At 47.7% G+C, this 24,330-nt stretch overlaps 1 protein-coding gene across 1 annotated transcript in view; it reads right to left on the bottom strand.

The window, feature by feature from the left end:
• Positions 1–472: 472 nt before the first annotated feature.
• LOC102483196 (nodal modulator 1) overlaps positions 473–24,330 on the bottom strand; it is a 67,639-nt gene continuing 43,781 nt past the window's right edge. Inside the window, exons 19-31 of the mRNA XM_006146569.3 lie at positions 24,050–24,268; positions 23,883–23,965; positions 22,729–22,888; positions 21,942–22,068; positions 19,719–19,832; positions 18,749–18,876; positions 17,226–17,367; positions 13,946–14,029; positions 12,028–12,138; positions 10,033–10,134; positions 7,224–7,343; positions 1,476–1,568; positions 473–1,094 (exon numbers count right to left, since the gene is read on the bottom strand). Coding sequence (XP_006146631.1) covers positions 963–1,094; positions 1,476–1,568; positions 7,224–7,343; positions 10,033–10,134; positions 12,028–12,138; positions 13,946–14,029; positions 17,226–17,367; positions 18,749–18,876; positions 19,719–19,832; positions 21,942–22,068; positions 22,729–22,888; positions 23,883–23,965; positions 24,050–24,268 — 1,615 coding nt within the window. The 3' untranslated portion in view covers positions 473–962. The remainder of the gene's footprint in view (positions 1,095–1,475; positions 1,569–7,223; positions 7,344–10,032; positions 10,135–12,027; positions 12,139–13,945; positions 14,030–17,225; positions 17,368–18,748; positions 18,877–19,718; positions 19,833–21,941; positions 22,069–22,728; positions 22,889–23,882; positions 23,966–24,049; positions 24,269–24,330) is intronic.

Here is a 24,330-nt window from a genome sequence, read left to right as displayed (position 1 = left end):
CACACGAGGCCGCTCGGCGCAGACCTCCGCGCCATGGCCGTCCTCGCTGAGCTGCTGCACAGAAGTACCTGAGGCCGGGGGCTGAGCGAGACGGAGCCCCCGGGGGCTGGAGGGCCGACGGGTCTGGGATGGCGTGACAGCGACGGGCTGCAAGGCCGGGACGCACCAGCGCGGCCTGCCGGCAGCCATCTTGCTTTGATAACCACCCGCTCTCGTGGGAACTGACCCATTCTCGCGAGAGGGACTCACTCTCCAAAAGGTGAAGCCTGCCCGGGTGAGCCAGCACCACCCTGCAGGCCGCACTTCTGAAAGTCCCACCCTCACATAGGACCAAACTTCAAGCACAGGGACCGTGGGAGTCTGGCGTTTATCCCGCAGGCCTGCTTCCCTCAGGACTCCTCCCTGCTCTGTGCGCACCTCGAAGTGTGTCCCCAGCATTGCCAGTGTCACCCAAGAAGTACGTGAGATGAGCTACAACACAAATGAATGGGCAGTTTTATTGATTTTTACCTCCTATAAATCCTCCTAGTAGTGGATACAGGTTGCCCCTGTTTCCAGCTGGGATCTCAGGGACAAGGGGGAGTGAAGGGAAAGGACAGATCCCAAAGGTACTTCACTATGGAATCGAACACCATGTGCACTGGAACTCTTCTTACAAATGGATGCTGAAGATTAAGAATTATATTCTCACACCACCAGCACAGCTTAAATACTTCTTTGACAAAAATAATAATAATAAATTATCTTCAACTCAGAAAATAAATTGTGTTCAGCAGAATGACAGGAGGGTCCATTCATTGCATTGCACCAAGGGGCCACTGGAAGAGGAAGGATGGTACAGGCCACCATGCCAACAAGGGAACATGGGGGAGTTAGTCACTGCATGCTTTTATCCCATGGGTGGGTGGTGGGCCCCAGGCTGTGGCCTGTCCTGATGAAACTTGACTGCCCACTGTTCCTCCTCACGTCCGCCTTGTCTTCTGTTTCTTGGCTTGTCTCTTCGCATCTTCAGGGCCGCTATTGTCAGAGGCTGCTTGGCCAAGGGCTCGGACTCCTTGCAGTCGACTTGTCAACTGCAACAGCAAGGGAATGAGCTGGAAAGAGAGAGAGTGTGAGAGAGACACCAGGAGAAGACTTCTGCCCAGATGGACAGTGGACTCTCACATAACACCCCTTCTCAGACAGTCAGCACCCACCATGTGGGTTCAATTAAAGCAGGCCTTTTCAATAGAGGGCAGCCACAGATGGCTGGCCTTTCTCTGGAAGCAAGATATCCCTGGAAGTATTCCAGACTCAGGATTAGGAGGTTTATGACCTTGAAGTGGGCATAGGAAACGAACTTGAGGCCTTTATGGACCCTTCCAACCTAAATTCTTCTAACTCTAACACTGGCTAGGGTTCTGCTGTCACTCCTACAGCTGTATGTCGCTTGCCCTGACACATCTGCTTTCTCTTGTGGTTTCTGGACTTCCTACCTTGTCGTGGTTGTATCCGGCCAGCAGAACAAGCAAGGTCAGTGGCAGGGCGATGTACGATCCTTGCGCGATGTCTTGCTCAGGCAGCTTCCTCTGCAGACACCACGGGCACCGTTAGTCCTCCCTGAGTTCTCACATTTCTCCCTCCTCTGCTACACAGCCGTGACCCACCCAGTCTTCCAATGGGCGGCCCAAAGGGCTCAGCCTCAGTGGCATGCACTGTAAAGACACTGTGCTCTACAAACTGGAGCCACAAGGGGATCTCAGATTCGACTCTCAGTCCAACCTCAAGGCTGGGTGCAGTGGCATGTGCCTGTAATCCTAGGATTCAGGGAGGCTTGGGCAGGAGGGCTACCACACAGGACTCTGCCTTAAAATCAACTGATTGATTTAATTAGATAAACAATAATAGCTACCCAGAGATCCCTCACAATCTGAATTCTTCCTTCACAAGGAAGAAAATGAAGCAATTCAGATAAATTTTCACATAAAACTCTGCTATCCAAACTCTCTGAAACTCAAGGAAAAAGTGATACCAATAACATATTTGTCATCCTCTGGAGGTTCACTATCCACACTGAGATTGAGAGGTATCCTTGCAGTTGAGTCCCAGCTACACAGAGGGACTTCGTCCTCCAAGGGTGTATGAAGAACCTGCTATTCGAGGCCAAGGGCACATAGCAATGAACAAGCTGGTCCCAGAGGTTATTCCCGAGTGATAAAACAAAGTAGAGACTGCTACTCATCCCAGTGGCCATTCTCCCTTTCTTCCAAAAGAATCCCAACCTTTGGGGACTAGCAGTTGACGTAATGGCTATGACGCTGGACTCCCATGTAGTCAACCACGGTTTGAGTCCCAGACCCAGTGGCTTAAACTCACGCCAGGTGTGTGTGTGTGCATGTCCAAGATCCCAGGAGGAGAATGGAGGAGAAGGGATTATGGTGTGGCCATCCCTCTTGGGGGACGATTTCTCACTTTCTGTCTCTCTGTCTGTCTTTCTGGCGAGCGCACACACCCTATAGCAAAAACCTCTCTAAAAAAATTAAAAATAAAAAAATGAAAGAACCCCTTTTATCTGGGCCAGTCAGAATACAGACCACATTTCCCAGCCTCCCCTTTCCAACCCTGGTGTATGAACGCAGCAACAGGCTCAACAGCCAGGCTGTACTCTAACAGAGAGAAAATCGGCCTCTCTCCTTGCTGGCTGGGCAGCATTTGGGCAGTGTCCAGTTTTAAAGACCAGTGTGCTAGAACAGAGAAGCAAGACAGAAAGGGTCTGGGTCTCCAACACCCTGGAGCTACCGCACGGTCTCAGCTTTAATTTCTAATACGGATAGATGTAATCCATATAAATGAAGCTCTTTACTATCTACAATTTTTAAGAGTGTAAAGGTGTCCTGAGATCAAGACATCTGAGAACTGCCAGGCTACATAGTAAAGTATCTTTTAGAACCACCAGCTCTCACGGGAACTAGCCCATTCTCATGAGAGGGACTCTTACGCAGACTGGCAGCATTGGGGACCACTATGCCTGAGACAGCTGGGACAGGACAGTTCCATCTCCAACTAACTACTCGTGTATTTTTTGGCGTGTCTTGGATCACAACCTATTTTCCATTGACATAAACTCTCAATCCAAAGTTTGGTTCAGTGGGAAATAGTAGCTTGATTATGAGACTAAGCTTTGAGGATGATCGGTCAATGTTCAATGCCCAGGTCTTATTAGGTGACCTCAGGCAACTGCTTTAAGACTCAGTTTATTCACTTCATAAAATGAAGATAATACAAACAGCACCGACCGCAGGGAGAGGTGAAAATTCAATGAAATGAGATCCATGAAGTGCTCAGCAGGGCACAAAACACAGAGAGTCAGCCAGCGGGGCTCTGGGTAGTCACAGTGACGAAGGAGCAAACCAGGTACATGAGTCTCCCGTGCATGTGACACTGAGGCGCTCATCACATGGAAGGTTGGAAAGAAGTGGAAACCGCGTGCTTGGAGTCCTGGCTCTGCTGAGGAACCTGAGGTAAGTGGCCTAATCTCTCTGGGCTTCTGTGAAAAAAGGAGCAACCATGCTGCCACCTGCAGGTCTGTGGTGAGAATCCGTGAGCAGAGGGTAGCTCTTCACTCTCACTTGGTTACCAGCTCACATTCCTCCACTGGCAGGTGCCACTTATCACATTCTCGAAAGTGACAGACTTGCCCTCTAAACTCTGGGCAGCAACTATGTGGCTGGGCTGCTCGGCCACCACTAAGCAGGTCACTATGTCCCACATATGTCCCTGGATCAGGATGAGTCTCCTGCCTGAGGGGCCCTGTAGCCATCAACGGCCTTCAGAGATACCCTCTCTCACTCTCCCTGGGGTCGTAATGTGTCTCCATGCAAACAGGTTCCCTACATGCATGACTCTGGCACTTTCTAACTGAGCCTCCAGTGTGGAGAACAAATAAGTCCTTCCTCCTGGGGTCATCAGAAAAACTCTGCTTTGGGTAAGATCATACCCACCAGTTCACTGAGCACAAGCCACTCCTTGGCACACCCGGGAATCAGCAGAAGAGCTGTTCCAGCCCTGGCTCTGCTGCCAGTGACCGGCCGCTCGGGTCTCCCGGGGCCCTGACCTTCTCTACACTTGGGACGATGGTTCCTACCACAACCCCTTACAGGATAGTGTCTGAACAGCCCTAAGTGGTAAGCCGGACAGCATGTGGGAAAGATAAAGTGGAAACCATTCTTCATACCCTCTGCCAGGAAAACTACATGGACAGAATGGATTTGAATATAAAAATATGAAATCAGTGTCATGTGGTGGTTAAGACATTTAGATCCCATATGGCAGCACACATAGTTAAAAGTCCTGGACCCGGCAGCCTGAAAAACACCCTGGGAAAATCTGTGTGCGAGCCCAAAATCCCAAAATGAGGGAGAGACATGCTAAAATGCGATTTTAACATGACCATTCCCCATGGTTGGGGGAGGGTTGCTTTCTTACTTTCTCTGTCTCTCTCCAGTGAGCACACATGCTCTCTGGTAAATTTTTACATATGTGTGTGTGTGTGAGTATAAAATATATTATATTATATTATATATATATATATATATATATATATATATATATATATTTGTATATACACACACATATATGAAACCTATATATGTAAATATATAATATGAAACCTGTGTGTGTGTGTGTGTGTGTATGAAAAACATATGAGTACCAGATGAAACATAATCTCTCGAAAAACCTAAAGTGGGGAAAAGTCTTCTAACTAGGACGTAAAATCCAGAAGCAGTATGGAAAGGATCAACACGTTAAACATAAAAACAGAATGAGTTTTTACATAAGCAAAGTGAAAGCATAAATGATAAACTGGAAAAGTCTACTCAACATACATTACAGACAAAGCATTACTACCCCTAATACACTAGGAGCTTCTACAACAGATGAAAAAGACCAAAAATCACTCAGAAAAATGGGTTACAGAAGTAAAAAGAGAGTTCACAGAAAAGGAAATACAAATGGCTCTTTAACCAAAGGAAAAGATAAGAGAAATGCAAATTAAAACTGCACCAAGATACCACTTCTCATCTATTAGACTATAAATTTTTTTTAATCTGACAGCATTCCCTGCTGGAGAAGAAGCACCTAGACATTGCTGGTGGGAATACAAAACAGTGCAACCCCATGGAGGGGAAGCAGCAACACCATGCATTTATTTACCTTCTGATCCGGCAGCTCCTCTTCTAGGGCTCTATTCCGAAGACAGACTGACTAACATTCAAATCATGCATAAGACAATCCATTAAAGGACTATTTGTAAAAGCAGAAAACTAGAAACAACTCAAATGCCATCAGCCAGGGACTAACGAAACACATTACGGCGTGACAATGTTTGTGTTCCCCCACTCCGAGATCCGTATGGTGAACCCCAATCCCCAATGTGAAACCGTTAAGAGGTGTTATTTTGGGACACCTCCTGTGGGAGTGATTAGGTCATGAGGGCAGAGCTTCACGAATGGGATCAGTGCCCTTACAGAAGAGCCTGAACAGGCTTGTCTCCCCCTGCCAACATGCGAGGACACAGCTGGAAGGTGCCATCCATCTGCGAAGCAGAGCGAGCCCTCACCAGACACCAAATTTGCTGACTGGCACATTGATCTTGGGACTACCCAGCCTCTAGAACTATAGAAATAAATATTTCAGCCAGCAGCTGGTACAGAGGTTAAGGCAGTGGATCCCACGTAGCTGATGGCCAAGTCCCAGACCTAACGGCTTGAAGAACACACCACATACATGTACATGCAAGCCCAAAATCCCAAGAGGGAAATGGAAGAGATGGAATTGCAGCATGGCCAACCACCCAGGGGATGATTTGTCACTCTCCCCCACTCTCTCTCCAGTGAGTACAAACATCCAACAGCAAAACTAAAAGAAAGAAAGCTTTGTTGTTTATAAGTTGTCCAGTCTAACGTATTTTGTTATAGCAGCCTAAGCAGACTAAGACAAATGGTACATCCACAAAGGAGTACTACATAGCTATAAAAAAAAAGCTATATACATTGTTTGACATTTAGCATCTTCTTAAAAAATAAAATTCTTACTCTTCCCACTTGAAAAGGCTTACAATGACCAATGCAGCTGCTATGAAGGCCGATTTTTTTTTTGAGAGAGATTTTTGCTACAGTGCGCATGCGCTTGACAGACAGACAGACCAAGACAGAGACAGAAAGCAAGAAATCACACTCCCAGGGGCGATGGCCACATCACAATCCCTTCTCTTCCATTCTCTTCTCCGGATCTTGGTCACGCACGCACACATGCCCGGTGGTTAGTTTAAGCCACCGGGTCTGTGACTCGAACTGCGGTCGACTACACGGGAGTCCAGCAACATAACCATTACACCAACTGCTGGTTCCGTGGGCCAATTTTTGATGGTTAATGTAGATTCCTGGGTGCCACTTTCCACCCCTACCAAGTTCAGAATCAGCAGTCTTGAGGTTGAGCCCTGGGTCCTGGAATAATGACTGTTGCCATGTGTCTGTTGAATCCTTACATAACTCTTACACAATCCTCCTGAACTTTGAGAATCACTGATACAAAGAATTAGCTTACGAATATGAATGACACAAGCGTGTTTTTTTGTTCTACTGCCCTTTACAGTCGTTGGATATAGGACCATTAAGAGCCACATGTTGCTGATAAATTGAATAAGTTTTTTTTTAATCTACAGGCACCCTGTCCATCAGTGTGTTTTTTGTATTTGTCAAATAAATGGAGTTTGCTGTGGTCCTGCATCCCTGTGATGTGATTTACATGGCCCTGAGTCCTATACAGTTCCTGCAAATTGGCAGCTGGTCTGGACACGAGCAGGGCAGGTATCTGTGCCTCCTGGTGGAAGAACACAGCACCCCTAACTGATCATGGGGGGGATCCCTCCTTCCCAAAGTCATGCCTGAGCCACTGACCAAAACAATTCCAGGTACCAGTTTTCTCCTCAAAGGAAATAGCAGGCATTCATGCTCTGAAACACATTTGTGAACATCTGGAATCCAAAATCTGTTGGGTTGTCAGAAAAGTCACGATGTATTTTTCTATGCAAAAATGTGTCATGACTTTTCCAGCACCCCAACAGAACAGGAAGTGGCCCACTGCCAAGAACCCTAAACATCTGGCTTCCAACCTGCCACCTGGAGTACCATGGGGTGGCTTCTCTTCCTTGCGCTGTAGTTTTAACTCTCCCCCTTACATACCGTGGGGTTAAAGATCAAGGTGATGTGCTTGTGGTAGCCCACCGCAGTGAAAGACACCTGAGGCAAGACGTAGTCGTACTGGGATCTGGGCAGCGTGGAGTCCAGGAGCACGACATAGTTCTGTGCACAGGAGAAAAGTCGTTTTTGTAACACATGGTTTGAGCAAAGCAAGACCTGACGGCATGTGACGTGAAGACTCCGTTTTCAAAGAAACCCTCATTCTCTATATCTCTGCCAAGTCTGCTCCTTCCAGAGTGGGAACCTCAGCAACTGCTCCATCATGACAGCCAGTATCCTTAATGTCCCTGAGACTGTGTCCTCTGGTGAGGCTGCGGGGCCTGCAGCACTTCCCGGGTGAGCATAATCAGCTCAACTCAACCATTATGGCCCCTTAAGGACCTGCCTTCCAAAACGCAGAGTTCCCAGGAGGCGATTCTGACGAGGGAGGCTCATGGTCAGACAGAGGAAGGCTGTTTCAACTCAAGATGAGGTGGGCTTCTCAGGGACGGTACTTGAGTGGCTTATAAGCTGGCAAGTTCTAAGAACACAGCATCTCGGAGCCAGCAGGTGGTATAGTGGTTATGGCACTGGACCCCCACATGGTCAACCACAGTTCAAGTCCTGGACCTGGCAGCCTGAAAACCACATCTGGCACAAGTGTGTGCATGCCCAAAATCCCAGGAAGAGAATGAAGAAGGGATTGCGGCATGGCCATCCCCCTAGGGGGTAATTTCTCAGTGTCCCTCTTACTGTCTCTCTTCTGTTTCTCTCCAGAAAGTGCAAGTGCCCTATGGCAAAAAAGCTTAAAGACAAATAAATAAAAGTACAGTATTTCTGGAAAGACACCAGTGACAGTCACAGTTCTGAGTGTGGAGCCCCAGCCCAGTGCAGGCACTGCACACACCGCATCAGGCCCAGGCCTGTTCCGCTCTCAACTACTGCCACAATCATGATCATTATTACAGACAACAAGCGTAAAGCCTGGAAAGGTTTAGAGTCTCTCAGGGGACACTCAGGGTCAGGGAGATCAGCAGGCTCTAAACCCAGGTGAATCTGATCCTAAAACCCAAGATATTTCTACCCTGCTGTGAAAAGTGACTATAACAAGAACCAGCAGATGGTGTAATGGTGATGTCACTGGACTCCCACATAGTCAACCACAGTTCAAGCCCCAGACCCAGCAGCTAAAACATATGAATGTGTGCGTGCCCAAAATCCCAAGAGAAGAATAGATTGCAACATGGCCATCACCCCTGGGGGGTAATTTCTTGCTTTTTGTCTCTCCATCTCTCTATTTCTCCAGCCCTATGGCAAAAATCTGTTAAGAAAAAAAAAAGAAAGTGACTATATTAAAGGGTAATATCCATCTGAAAAAACATGGAACGGGAACCCCCAAATTCCATGGCAACCAGATTCAGTATTTTACAACCCTATGGCAGAGGGACGGAGCCAGGAGAGGGAATGTCATATCAGAGGTTCACACCTGACACCCTTAGGGCCAGGACCACCAGAAAAGAAACGAACTCTGTAGAGTTTGTTCCTAGGATGCCATCTACAATAATTGCTTCTAACTACTATTAATAATAAAACCTTCAGGGGTCAGCAGGTGGCATGATGGTTAAAGCACTGGATTCCCACGTGGTTGGCCATGGTTTGAGTAGTCTTGGACCTGGTGGCTAGCTCTCTGCTTTCTCACGTCCCCCCACTCTCTCTGTCTCTGATGAGTGCATGTGCCCTGAAGCATATTAAATAATAGTGATAAATAAAATTAAATATATAATTATTTTAAAAGGAATAATAATAATAATAAACATTGCATAATGCTGTCCAAATAATGGTTGAAAACTTTCCTATTCTGGAGAAATGGACACCCAGATCCATGAAGTCCAAGAACACTAAAGTGGTAGGACTAAAGTGATCTACAAGTGACATGTTATGATTAAATTGTCAAACACGGGAACCCCATCATCGTCAGTGGGTTTCTCAGCAGAAACCATGCAGGCCAGGAGAGAGTAATGTGACACACTTTGTGGAAGAGTAGAAGATGCCAACACTAGGGCCTTGGTTCGATAAATTCCGGTATTTCCTACATTAGGGACTACCATGCAAAAGTCCATTATCAAAGATTTCATGGGGAACAGACTTTGGAAAAAAACACAGGTTGCAAAACAAAGTACAGGGTAGTCCCAGTTTCAAATGATTAAAATAAATAAACGTGTGTACTTGTATTCATACACACATATGCACATGCGAATCAAAAAAAGACCCAAAGGAGGGAACCAGCAGTTAGCGTAATGGCTATGTCGCTGGACTCCCACGTAGTCGACCGCGGTTCGTGTCCCGGACCCGGTGGCTTAAAACTCACGCCGGGCACATGTGCATGCATGCCCAGGATCCCAAGAGGAGAATGGAGGAGAAGGGATTGCGGCGTGACCACCCCCCCTGGGGGGTGATTTCTCGCTTTCTGTCTCTATGTCTCTCTCTGTCTGTCTGGCGAGTGCACGCGCCCTACAGTGAAAATCTCTCAAAAAAAAAAAAAAAGACCCAAAGGATACCAATCAGCACATTCACAGTGACTGCTTCTGGAAGGTGGGATTATGTGTGACTATTTTCTTTTTTCCAATATCCCCTGCCATGAATGGGAAAACAGTTAATAAAGAAAGAGTAACCCCAACAAAGCCCAGCCACCTCTGACTCGGAGAGCACGTGTCTGCAGAGCGTTCTGTAGGGAGACAACGAGGCTGTGTCTCCTTAAGCTAAAAAGCAGAGTTACGGAAACAAAGGCAGGAGCTGACTGCCACCACATTACCTCGCCGTCTCTGAGCAGGGGCGGGAAGTGGAAGAAGAGAGACTGGCCGAGAGACACCGTCTGGATCGGATTGTCGAGGTTCTCGCTTTTGTAAAGCTTTACCTGGAGAGCAAAAACAAGACAGGATGTGCTTTTGAAACTGAAACACGATAAACATTTCATTTCAGACATCCTCGGGAGAGCTTATCTCTTGGGGGAAGGGGGTCTTTGGAAACATGGATATTGGAAACAGAAACCGTCCTCCCCTGGCAGGCCATACATAATGCATCCCTCAATCATCTGAGACTCCAGTTTCATGCCATGCATTGAAATGTAAGATTTTAAAATAGATTCTGACTACCTCTGTTATCACTCAAAACAGCAATAGTAGTTATTATAATGGTAACATTTAAAAAAAACTGCTTCAGACATTTTGACTATCTCTAACGTGTGGGGCCTGCAGCAGGCACTGACAAGTCATCGCCAATCCTGACCACAAAATGGGAATCACGATTATCCTGACGGAGACCCAAACGGCCAAAGCCATGACGGCCTGGCTGCCCGGTGACATGATATAACCTTAATTCCTCAAGTGTTTGTTCAACTGCAAACACATTTCATTTTATACTCGATTCTCCAGGCTGCTCCCAGAAGTGCTTAATGCTTTTTTCCTGGCCTTCCCTTCCGGGTTGCTACCTGTTCTCACCACCACATGCAATAGGACACAAGGGAGGTGAAGGTCCAGGCCTGGCTGATGCTGAAGGTTTTGAGGCCCCGCCTGCACCCCCACAGCGGAATGCAGAGGCCACCTCCCTGGGACCCATGCTGACAAGTGTCTAGATGACGCACATGTCAGAGGAGGTTTTCTAAAGCAAAAGCCACAGAATGGACCCCGTCCAAGACTGCACATGCATTCTTCTGTACAATGTCTTACGTCAATCTGAACTCACTAGTTATATTTAAAAGCCAGGTGATTTCAAATCATTCTAATTTCCAGCTTTTCCAGAAACCCTCTTGGTTACCAGAATTCACACAGCAACAATCAGATGGAACTGAGGAGGGGCGCTGTCCCCTCCCTCTGCTCCTGCCGCCTTTTGTGATGAGGCCTGGGCTCTCCAGTTTGTCTCACACCCTACCAGCTCTGATATTCCTTGCCTGCTCCCCAAAGGCTAGCATGCTTGGAAGCCCTGGGCCGAGGCGTAGTTAAGAGGAGAGGCAAAACCTGAGCATACATCCTCACCTGAGCAGGTACTTATTAGCTGTACATAAAATTACAAGTACCTTGGGCCAGCTGCAGGGGGCACAGTGATAATGCAATGTGCCAAGATGCGGAACCCACAAGGGAGGGTCCTAGGTTCACATCTTGAAACTTCCCTGTATACCCCTGTGCTCGTGGGCTGCGCTGGTTGACGTTAGAGGTGGATTGTGGCATGAGGACTCTATTGAGGTGACTGTCTCCCTCTTTCTTTCTTATGATAGAAATAAATAAATGAACCTTTTCTAAAAAGCTCCAAGTGCTAGGGGCCAATTCGGCATTTGCAACTCTTTTTAAAAGATTCATTTATTTATTTCTTCTATGAGAGAGACTTTTCAATAAGCTTCCTCACTAAGCTTAATTTTATCTAGCTTTCGATTGAAAGGGAAAAAATGCAAGTGCCTCACTGTACATCCCTACAGCAATTCATCAACATCTTGCAAAGGCTCGCAGAACATTTTACAAACATTTCTTGATAATCCAGACATGAAGATTTTGTTAGAACCAGGAGAGACCATAAGAGGTCACTGAAGATACCGAGGCACAAGGAAATGAAGGGATTAGCCAAGGTGGCAGGGTGAGCAACTAAGAGGGCCAGGAGGGAGCCCAGACTGCCAGGACCCTCAGCAACTGAGGCAGCACCTCGGAGCCCCTCCAACTGTAGTGCACTAAAGCCAGAGTGAGACGGTCCCATGCATCCTGCTCCCACCATCTCAAGGCCAAAAGGAACACACATTCCCATCCTTGAAGCGCGGTCTTACCCATAGCGTAGGAAGGTACTCAGAGGAAGTGATCACGTTTCCACTTAAGTCAAATTGATTAATCTGCCGGAAAACTATGATATTTACATCATCGACGTCATTATTCCCAACCTAGAGAGAGACAGGAATGCTGGTATTAAGAGAGCTGGAGAAGAACTTCCGTGTTGCCTGCCTGAGGGCCTGGGGGCTGTTTCAGCAAACCCCACTTCCTATGTTGAGAGCAAAGTTTGCACTGACATACCTATGTCCACAGTCATAATTGGACAGCAGACACAGACGTATTTTGTTTGATGAGTATTATTTCTCAGTTTTCCTAACTTGCCAATATTTTGGAAAGCAAGATGTTTCACATACAAAGTCAAATGTTCCAGCTTTTCTTGAAAAGAAAGAAAGATGATGTCCCTGCCTGGCAGCCACTAACAGGCCCAGAATCACAGCTGTCCCCTCTGGGCGGGGTCTGTGCTGCTGGTTTGAGATCCCAGAGGACCCCTTCCCTTTCATGCCTACCCAGTCACAGTCCACATTACTGCTGCAACCCTGGCCTGTGTTACCACAAGGAAATATAAAACTAAATGGGGCTGGCAGGTGGCATGGTGGTTAAGGGCACTGGACTCCCACATAGCTGACTGTGGTTTGAGTCCCAGACCTGGTGGCTTGCTTGCTTGCTCTCTCTCTCGCTCTAGCTCTCTCTCTCTCTCTCTCTCTCTCTCTCTCTGTCTCTCACTGGTCAAATTAAAATAAATAAATAAAGTAATTAAAAAAAAAAACAAAACAACAACAACAACAACAAAAAAAACTAAAGCTCATTGGTGAGTGATGCAGCTGTCCCAGCCACTTAAGTACCAGGTGCCACAGAGATGTGGAAAAGACCTACTTCCTGGGCCAGCATCCTAGGTGGCTCACCACCTCCATCAGACCCCTTACAATCTTCATGGCTAGTGAAACCACCTCAGGAAAGCCACCAAGCTCCCTCCTGCCCGCCCAAGCCTGCTGCTCCAGCCAATGAGAGGTATTCGTGAGAGGAAAGCTTTCCTTCTGGGACTGGAGGGCTGCCTCTTCAGGAATCGATTTAGCTAAGTCATGATCCTGAATATCTGGAGACCCCCTCTCCACCAAATGGACAGAGAAAGGGCATTTTGATCTAAGAAAACTGGATGGCCCAGCTGCCAGGTAAGCCCATGTTCTCTTTATTACTGTCCCTTGATCTGAAATGCTCCTTCTGCTTACTATTCAGCCATAAAAAAACAACAAGGCCCTGGAATTTGATAGACAGTAAACAAATATGGAAGATTTGTTGCTGAGTGAAGCAAGTCAGGCTATGAAAGAGAGACATTGTATGTTTCCACTTAACATATACCAACTGTCCTCACTCTATGGTAGGTAATGTAAGACTGGAGAGCATAAAAGTATTAAAAATTGCAATGGGCACTAGAGACAAAGTGGATAGAGAGTGTGGGAGGGAAGAGCATAGGAAATTTAGGGGAGAAATGGAGAGGTAAGACACGGATAAGGTTTATTATCAGGTGATGAGGATGTATATGGTGGTCTCAACTAGGCTGGACTGAGGTGTGTATCATGCTGGGTAAAGTCTCTTCACAATCTAAATGATGTATAGCAATTTAATGTATGAATAATAATAGGAAAAAAGAGTCTTAACTTGCAGAAGAATCCTCAGAGCTTGCAGGAGTGGGGGTGAGGACACAGCAGCCCCCCCTCCTGTGCTGGATGTGTGACAGCAGCACTGCTCGGTGAAAACCCCACACACGATGTGGCTTGTGAAGATGATACTATTCTCAGAGGACCTTTAATCAAGGCTTAAAGTTCCCCCACTACGGATGAAAGGCAGACGGCCAAGGAGCATTGGAGAACTCTGGATCCGGGACACCGTCAGCCAGAGACGCAGAGTCTAACGCCTTACCTCAATGACCCGGTGGGGCGGGAGCGCCCGCTCGATGTGGTCGTTGCCTTCCGCTTTCAGCTGAACGTGGTACACACAGCCCGGCTGCAAACAAAGCCGGGAGTCACTTCTCCACAAAGGGGCTTGTTTCGTCACACCTGAGCTCAGTGTAGTGTGACTGCACGTGGTCACAACAGGAGCCCTCTGTCCCCTCCGTTCCCAATCTGCGGCCTGTTAACCTTAAGAGTTCCTCTAAAGCTAGCTGTGTGGCCTGGTGATTAAGAGAGCCAGATCCCATGTGGCCAAACCTGGTTTGAATCCTGGCTCCTGCAGCTTAAAAACACACGCTGGGCACATGTGTGTGCATGCCCCAAACCCCAAAAAGGTGGAGAAATCAAGATGAAGGAGCTTTGACATGACCACACGCCACTGGGGGTAGTTTTCTCCCTCTTCTCCTGTCTCTTTTTCTGTCTCGATCTCTTTCTCACTGGTGAGTGCACATGCCTGCTAGCAAATTTTTTTTAAAAAAGAGTTTCTTTATAAAGCACCCGTGGTGACAGAACACGTGCAGTTATGCAATTCTTTCCCTCCTGATTCAGCTTCATTTTCTTCTACCCAAGGAAAACTAAATTTGGTCTCTAATTTCAAAATTACAAGCATAACATGCTCTGTCCTGCCAAATGATTCCTTCCTCGCTGTCCACCCCACTCCCTCTCCGTATCTGTGTGTAAAGTGATACCTGGAATGACATTCCCCAATATTCATGATGGATATTACTTCTGCAAAGTGGGACTTGGAGTTTCTCCTTATTTTTTCAATTTTCCTTATGCTCTTCATTCTACTGCTCAAATTTATGACACCTAATAGGCATGTTAATCCACTCAGTTAGGACACGCAGCACTGGATTTGGCTCAGAACAGCTATTTGTACCACAAAGCGGAGAAGACCCGAGTAACTTGTCTGAAGAAAAGGAGACAGCACCACTGAAGCTGGCAAGAGCAGGCACTGTCCCCCGTTCCCCGCCCATCCGCCCCGCCCCGCCCATGGCCCCCTGGGGTTCAGGACACACCTTCTTCCTTAAGCAGCAACACCCAGTGTGGTGTACCTTCTCCCGCAAGATGCCTTGCCGAGCAAACTGTCCCAAGGCAAGGCCAAGTGACCAAATGGACCCTAACTGGGGTTGAATTCCTTAGGAACCCAACAAGGGATCTCTGGCTTGCTGTCCTCTGGGACAATGGCAAACTCAAATCCAACACCCTCCATGAAACGCACCAAAGAATGCCCGTCCCCTCAGACACACACAGAAGGTTCCGCGTGCCAGGCTGTATGCCGAAAGTTTGCGCTGGTCCATGAATGCCTATTAGGAGGAGCGTCAATTAAATTGGAAATCTATCGCAGCCGAGAATCTATCGCAATTGGGTTCAGTTCTCTAAAACGTGCTAAGCCAAGGAGTTCAGGAAACACGTCCGGGCCAGCAGGGCACTGGGAGGGGCAAAGGGCTCATCCTCGAGGAGGGGAGGCCCCAGCTAAGACTGACCCATGGCTCCCGTCCCAGGCCCTTCTCCTGCTCCTGTTCTTAAAATGAGAACAGCTGCAAACAAAAGCAAACAATAGCAGTCGGCTGCAGCTTGGGGAGGACCCGCAGGGGGAAGGTTTGGTTTGTTTTTACTTTTTAAACATTTGCTGAGCCAAGGTGCCAAATACCCAACCATGTGTTTTACCTGGATTAAGTCATTTAATACTTCCAGCCATCCTATGAGGTAGACAGGACTCTAATGTTCATCTTACAGATGATCAAACAGACACAGAAAGGACAAAATCTTGCCTGAACTTACACAGCTAAGAAATGACCAAGGCAGAACTTAAACCCTAGCAGCCCAGAGCAGGGGGCGTCTGCACAACCAGGACAGATGTCAACTGTCCCTGCACCTGTTTCCTGGCCCATCCCTCTCCTGCACCTGGCCACAGGGGCACCACACTGCCTGTCTGTCCTCTAGAACCAACACCACAGGGAAGGAAACCAGGCCTTCCCCTAAGCCTCAGAACCATGTGTTACAGGGGTGGTGTCAGCGTGCTTCCTGGTGTCAGCGTGCTGGGCCCTCCCACAGGGCAGGGACAGCTGGACGGGAGCATCAACTGTAAACTGTGTGCACACGCGTGCAGATGGCAAAGGGACCATCGGAGTGAGGAGTGTGAGGAGCACATGTCACAGGAGGGGCGAGGTGGGCAGGCAGGGGACAGGGAGCCCCACAGTCGATGTGTACCCAACTCTGCAGATGTCAGGAGTTTTCACATAGAAATCTCAACGTTGGGACCAGAAATTGGCATAATGGCTACTTTGCTGGACTCCCATGTAGTAGTCGACTATAGTTTGAGTCCCAGACCCGGTGGCTTAAAATCATGTCGGGCACCTGTGTGTGCATGCCCGAGATCCCAAGAGGAGAATGGAAGAGAAGGGACTGCGGCATGGCCATCCCCCCAAGGGAGAGATTTCTCACTTTCTTTCTCTTTCTGGCAAGCGCACACGCCCTATAGCAAAAAACCTCTCAAAAAGAAAAGAAAAGAAAAGAAATCTCCATCTTGGGACCAGCAGATGGCATAATGGTTACGTTGCTGGACTCCCATGTAGTCAACAGTGGTTCAAGTACTGGACCCAGTTGCTTAAAACACCAGGTACATGTGCATGCAGGCCCAAGATCCCAAGAGGAGGATGGAGGAGAAGGGACTGCAGCATGGCCATCCCCCCTGGGGGATGATTTCTCACTTTCTCTCTCTCTCTCTCTCTGCCTCTCCAGTGAGTGCATGCATCCTATAGCAAAAATCTCTTTAAAAAAAAAAGAAAAGAAAAGAAATCTCAATATCTGACTTCTTTTCAAAATTCAAATGGCCCAACCACACTGAGCTTGTCATCCTTCATGGCTTCAATGAGCAGGATCAGCGTAACCGACGTCCCTTACACTGGTCACACCCTCTCCACAGGCCTTGCCACTCCCTGTTGGGCACCCGCCTCTTCAGCCATTCGCACTGACTTCTGGCCCCACAGGTACTGGATGGAGAGCACTGGCATAAGCCTTAACAACACAGGGCTTGGCGAAAGTGGCACCATGCCCATGGTTTTATTTTGCCACAGAACCCCACCCAATCTGTTGGCAAGATAAAAGGAGAACCATGGCGGTTAAGATAGGGATTGGGTGAGGTCTGGAGTTCCACCCCCAGCCCTCTTGCCTCCTTAACTCCTACCATGAGAGACCTCTGAACACAGCCTGAAAAAATCTACTAATAAACACGTCCAAAGTCTCACCAGCAGTCCACGTAGCCTGAACTTCCCCTCTTCGTCCGTCACGGTATCTTCCCCATAGATGCTGCAGTCATTCTGCCCCATCGCCTCCACAGCAACACCCTGCTCTGGCTCTCCGTTTAGAGAAGACACCGTCCCATAGCAACTAGTGCGACAAGAGGGGAAACGGAACATGATATTCTCGTGGTTTTCTGAAGCACTGGGAGGACCCCAAGTCAGGCGGTCTGCATTGACTCACAATCATGGCACAACCAGCCCAGCGGAGAGCTGTGCCCAGCAACCATACTGCTCAGCTGAGGCTGGCCCACCTCCCCTCAAGTCTTCCTGCCAGAGGGAGATACTGTCATCAATTTCTCTTCTCATGCATTTTGAGGGATGTGCCAGAAAATTGTAATTAAAAGAGGCTAAGCTTTATTTTAATAATGAAGCATTCAGGGGCCAGCAGGTGATGTGGTGGTTAAGGGTGCTGGACTCCCAATATATATATATATATATTCCTCTCTGGTCAAATTAAAATAAAATAAATAAAGATAAAATAATTCTTTTAAGAAATTGAAGCTTTCAATAACATGAAAAAATCTCGCTACCTCTTCCCTTCTACATGCTTAGATACCATTTTCCTAACCTTATTCTTTCTAATTAGTCTTTATCTTTAAATATATGTGTAAAAACATTATGCTTACATGTGTGTCTGTGTATATGGGGGGGGGCTTTGACAAGTTCATGAAAAAAATAAAATTAAAGTACAAGTTGGTATAGAAACATTTTTAAATGCATGCATAGTTTTTTTTTTTTAAGTTTATTTTCTGCATGATAGAGCACATACACATGTGAGACAGAGACAGACACAGAGAAGTGGCCCCACAGGGTCTGGTCACACTATGATCCCCCACCCCAATGCTCTAGAGCGCCAGGATCTCGGGCATTCACGTGCACCCAGCATGCTTCAGGTCAACTGTGCTGGAGTTCCAAACCCATGGCCAGTCATGTGGCTTCCAGCATGGCAGTTCAGTGTGCTGAGGCCACGCCACAGAGGCCGAGTCCACGGCCTTTTTATAATAAGCACTCTCCATGAAGTTCTTAAAGACCCCTCATACATGTGGATACCTATCTATCTACCTAGTTATCTATCTACAGCTAGTACTTACATAAACTGTCTCTGAAGTGTTAAAAAAAAATCTGGAAATACTGGTGGCTGGGAGAAAAGGACAAGAGGGAAACTATACTGTAAACTCTTTTCAACATTTGGAAGTTTTACTCCAGTGAATGCATTTCTTCCTGTTATAATTTAATTCAGCTTAAAACTTAAAACAAATAAAATTTAGCAACTAAAGAAGCTATCATGGACCAATTTCAAAAATAAGAGGGCGACAGTCAAAACTGTCTGGCCCTCGGATCTTGTCTCCTTTACCTCCCAAGTAATATCAACATGAAGACTGGGAAGGGTCTCTAGATAACAGAAGCCTGAATGTGCTCCACAGGCCCAGCCCGAGGCCCAGCCCGAGAGTCTGGTGGCCAGCGCATACCTGTAGGCCGTTCGGTACCCGGTAATAGTGATCTTCAGGTTCTGTCCCTCCTGCACCTCGATCATCTGTGAGGATGGCTCAAACCGGAATTCCTTCATCATGGGTTTGAAGTAATACTGGCCAGGGCTCTGTCGAGAGATGACTACAGGGTGAGCCTCGGCTGCCGCGTGCAGGTACAGCATAAAAGGGAAGGGGACTCATGTCATGAGCAACCCGAATTATGCCAAGGGAGCGCCGGGCTTCCCAGACAGCAATGATAATCCTCTCCAATAAATAATTAGGGTCATGTAATGGCAATTACAGCTCTAATGGCAGCTGTCACTACCAACGTGTGTACAATGACTCCGAGGGAGAAGTCAGGTATACCTTTTCTGAATGAAGAAACTGAACTCAGAGCGGTAAAGTAACCTGCCTGGTAGGACACAGCAAGTTAGGCACGGTGTGACCTTCTGGACACTCCCACTCCCACCTGTGACAGCCCCTCAACACAGTCACCCCTTCCCTAACTGACAGGTCAACCACTCTGCCTGCACTTCCTGAACCCCCCACACCCCCCAAGCACAGCCCGAATGGAAAACTGGTGCTCTCTGCCCGGCACATGGAGCGTGCCTTGCAGAAGCTGCACAAGCTAAGCGCGAACAAGACTGGCGTCATAAAGCATGGGCCCCATGGTATGACAGCAAGACACCGAAGAGGGGCACTGCTGTGGCCAGGGTAATTAATTAGACTGTCTTAGTGACAAGTGGGGACCAGAAAACAAGAAGTGTGCATGGAAGGAAATACGAATCAGCAGCATTAAGTTCTCAGAAGAGCACAATACTCTAATTAGATGTGGTCCCCGAAGAAACTGAAACCACTCCACGACAGTTTTCTGTCCTCACATCGTCAAGCTACAAAGAAGTCACGCAAGCCATGTCTCAGCTCTCTTGGGGACAACAGGCAGGCAGTAAGCTGCAGAAGAACACGTTACCAGGTTTGAGAATGTCAGAATGCCGTTGTCCTGAGTCAAGAGGTTGGAGCGAAACACACCACCACTGAGGGACAAGAGGACCCCAGGGAGGGGCTGGTCATCTTCAGCTTTTATCTGGCAATGGGAAAGTAAGAGCAGAGCAAGGTCAAAATCAGATTAACCATGACGATGTGAGAGCTCATTATTAAGGGTTGTTGTTGTTTTTTTTTCTCTTTTACTGTAACTCGTGGAGGTGGGGGTGGGGATCTATTCTTCCTCCCTGAGAGTAACTAACATTAATAGTTTCCAGAACTCTAGTCCATTCCCACACAGATGTTATGAACACTGAACACTGCTGACAGACTGGCAAGTTTGCTGGGAGGAAGGGGTGAAGCAGGTGAAATAAAAATGGCGAAACGGGCCAGCCACGGTGGCTCAGCAGTAATGTAATGCTTCACTATGCTGGGGCACATAGGAAGGCCCTGGGTTTGTGTCCCAAGACCTCCCTGTGCACACCAGGTAGGTACATGCCTCATCTATGATCCTGGCAGGCTGAGGCTGGGAGCAGGAACACAGCAAACAGACCCTGTTGGGATGGCCTCCCCAGGCTTCTTTAAAAAAGGCAAAATCGGGACCAGCGGTTGGCGTAATGGCTATGTTACTGGACTCCCCTGTAGTCTCCCATGTAGACGGTTCAAGTCCCAGATCAAGTGGCTTAAATTCACACTGGGTGCATGTGTATGTGTGCCCAAGATCCTCAGAGGAGAATGGAGGAGAAGGGATTGTGGTATGGCCATCCCCCCTGGGGGGTGATTTCTCACTTACTGTCTTTGTCTCTCTCTGTCTTTTTGGCAAGCGCACGCACCGTATAGCAAAAACCTCTCCAAAAAAAGGCAAAATGGCAGACTACACACAGAGCACTGCCCGCTCACTATTCCTTCGCCCCTGCATCGCTTTCTAGAGCAGGGGTGGCGAACCACAGCAGGCGGGCCAGCCACCTGCCTTTGTGGTGGAGAAGAGAGAGGATCTGAACGTCCCAGACAGAGAGCCCTCTGTGTACGCATACGTTTGTCTGAAGAACCAATTCCTAGGAGCACAGCAGTTGGGGATGTGCACCTCCTGTGCAGAAAGGAATGACCAACCTGCATTCCAAAGCTGTAATCACTTCCAGTCCCATACATGAGAAACTTGCTCACCAACATATTGTCTTTTTTCTAAAAGAATTTTTTAAATTTTATTTATTATTATTATTATTTTAATTTGCTATAGAGCATGTGTGCTCACTGGAGAGAGAGAGAGAAAGTGAAAAAGCAAGCTGCCAGGTCAGGAGTTGAACCATGGTCAGCCATGTGGGAGTACGGAAGCTTAACCACCATGCCACCTGCTAGCCCCCAAAATAAGATCTTAATTATTGTAAATCTCGCCTGCCAAAACCAGTGCCTCCACAGTACCTTCCTTGAAATTTCCTCAGTCACTATGGAGGCTGAGCACCTCTTCTGTGTTTATTTGTCACCTGCACCTCCCCCGCGAACTGCCTCTCCACAGCCTTGTTCTGTTTTTCTCTTGCATTATCTTTCTTATTGATTTTAGGAATTTCTTGTAAAGTAGAATTACTGTTTCTGATACAAACATTTCCGCCCAGTCTAGATACCTTTTCATTTCATTTCAAACGTATTCAGCAATACAGAATTTTAAACTGTTAAGTGATGTAATCTGTCCTTCTTTCTCTTTGGCATGTAGTTTATGAACATTTATACTCAAGCATCTCCAGACCTACTTGGTACATGGACAGCACGCTTCTTCCCACAAAGGAGCAGTTCAAACACAGAAATGTTCTGTGTCTCTCAACACAGAGTAAGTGAGGATGGATGCTTAGATCACTTCCCAAAAGGTAGGCAAACAAGCTGAAGTTACTAGCTCTCCAAATCATGCTGAGTGAAAGAAGTCAGGTTAAAGAAGAAAAAAGTACTTCCTGCATGATTCCCCTTATAGAAAAACTAGAAAATGCATACAAACTCAAGAGTGACAGAAAGCAGATCAGACAGCAGGAAGGGGTGGGGAGTGGCCGTGCTCCTTCCCCGGGGGCAGGACACCTGGGGTGAAGAACTGGCTCACAATCTTGAACACGGTGGTGTTATTTTGGGTGTATTTAGATGCTGAAACTATCAAAGTGTACACTTTTGAGGCAGTGTATCCCACATTCATTATATATCAGAAAATCGCCTTTAAAAAACATAGTGTTACCTCAAAGCTTACGCCTGCCAAAGCATAAGCCTTAAAGTCTCCTATGGTTCCTTCCACCGCAGTCAAAACATAGCCCTCCTTCTGCGAGGTCACGGTATATTCCAGGTCGCTGTGCAGGGGGCCGACACTGAATCAACGACAGCAAGAACAGCTCTGCTTCAGACCTCAGAGGAAGCACTGCCTACCCCAAGGAATCCTGCACTCACTAGTGTTTCACTGTTTCGTTTTTAACATTTCTTTCCCTCTTTCTGAGGGAGAGAGAGAAAAACAGACAGACAGACAGACAACCTCAACAGAGTCCACAATGCACAGTCTAGCCCTAGTTCAGCTAGCCTGGATCACGCGTGCATGTGTGCACCCAGTGTGCCCCGGGGACCCAGCCATGACCCAGACCTTTCCCACACAGGCCCATGTGCATCACCACAGTGCCGCCACCTCGCCCCGCCCCCAGCTGCCTTAGGAGGCTCCCACTGGTTCCAGACAAGCATTTCTTTTTTTTTTTTTGGAGAGATTTTCACTGTAGGGCGCATGCGCTCGCCAGACAGACAGAGAGAGACATAGAGACAGAAAGCGAGAAATCACCCCCCAGGGGGGATGGTCACACCGCAATCCCTTCTCCTCCATTCTCCTCTCTGGATCTTGGGCACGCACGCACACGCGCCCAGCGTGAGTTTTAAGACACCGGGTCTGGGACACGAACCACGGTCGACTACGTGGGAGTCCAGCGACATAGTCATTACGCTAACTGCTGGTTCCCCAGACAAGCATTTCTTAATCTTGGACTTACCTGTAGGCCCCTTTGTCATCAGTAAAGACCGTGATCAGGGGTGAACTCGCCCCCTTTTCACTGATGACAATCTCGACTCCTTCCAACTCGGGGTGGATCTGGCCCTCTAGGAACAAGCCTGCCTTCCCATGGATCTCGATCAGTTTCCCTGGGCAGCTTTCTAAAAGGGGAAGAAATAAACACAAGATGGGACTTAGCTACAGAGGGAAGGGAGCCTTTTGAGTGAAGGTTTCTCATAAAAGAAGGGCCCAGCACTGAGATATTAAAAGCTAGCCCCAGGCAAGGTTATTTAATACCCATGAGAGCTCAGTAACTACACGTGGCCCGATCCTCTCTCCATCCCACAGGGACCTTGCCCGATTGTCAATGACTTAAGCAGGTTAAGCCTAACACAGGCAAGGTTGTCCCTGCTGCTGTCCCTCTGTTTTCACAAGGCCACAGACAGGAGATAGCCCTTTACCACCAAGGAGCTGGTGCATTTCCACCTCCAGAGAACCAAGGTGGAAGACAGCCCGCAGAGCCTGCCCGCCACAAAGTCACCAGCTTTGGCGCACTCTCCTTCCAAACACAAGCCACATGAAGGCCACAATTAAACGAACCCGTAATGTTAGAAAGACTATCAGCAGATACAAGACAAATACGCCACAAGTAATCAGTTCAATCATCTATTCCCAAAAAATACCCCCATCACACCTTGCCAAATAGAAAAGATCAAAAACAGTTGAGATACATGAGGAGACTTCAAAAAGTTATGGAAAAATGGAATTAAAATATGAGTTTATTCTGGTGCAAAAAAATTGATATCCACACAATTTTTTCATAATAATTATGTTCCATAAACAGAACATCCTGCAAATGAAGACAAATACTTACATTTTAGCAACTGGTGGATTTCCTTCTTACCCACCTTCCAGTGTCGACCTGAGTATGTTCAAGAAAACCAAATCCTTTCCTAAAGACTGCTCAATTCTAACACCAGAAGTTACCTTTATATATTTAGACCACCCATCCATCCATCCAGTAGTCGCCCCTCTGTGTCCGGGGGAACACATGGGGGCTTACAGAGGCAGCCTCACTAGGACATCACAGAGTCAACGCTGGTGCACAGGCAAAGAAACACCTGCAGGGCATCGGCTCACTGAGCGGCCACTCACCTCCACTGACGGTGGCTTCCATCGAAGGGGGATAGAAGAGCAGCTCTTTCGACGAGGGTGTAACGGTGATTTTCTCTCCAGACCTAAATTAATGCAAACACTTCAGGCTGGCTGATTCTGCCCTGCAGAACAACAGACACTGGGCAGAAAAGCACAAGTGAGCTCACCGTGCCCAGTACGAGAAGTCGTAGGAGAAGGGGCCCTGCAACTCATCCACCATCTCTTGCACCGGAGGCTTGGTCCTTCCTTCCCCACCCTCGTCTTTGCCGTTTTTCTCCCTCTCCTGCCTGCGGGTCTCGATCTCGGCCAGCTGCTGCTCCCTCCGGAGCTCCTGCACAGACTTCAGGGGGCCCAAGACCAAGGCCGGTTCACTGTCGATGGAAGACCTGGGAGGAAGGAAACGGCAGCCTCAAGGATGCGGCACTTCCTGGAGCAGGAAGGAGTTGGC

The sequence above is a fragment of the Tupaia chinensis genome, unplaced genomic scaffold (assembly GCF_000334495.1).
Source record: "Tupaia chinensis unplaced genomic scaffold, TupChi_1.0 Scaffold000182_1, whole genome shotgun sequence".
Lineage (NCBI taxonomy): Eukaryota > Metazoa > Chordata > Mammalia > Scandentia > Tupaiidae > Tupaia > Tupaia belangeri.
Note: the sequence above shows the minus strand (reverse complement) of the source record. Positions and strands in the feature narration are given on the sequence as shown.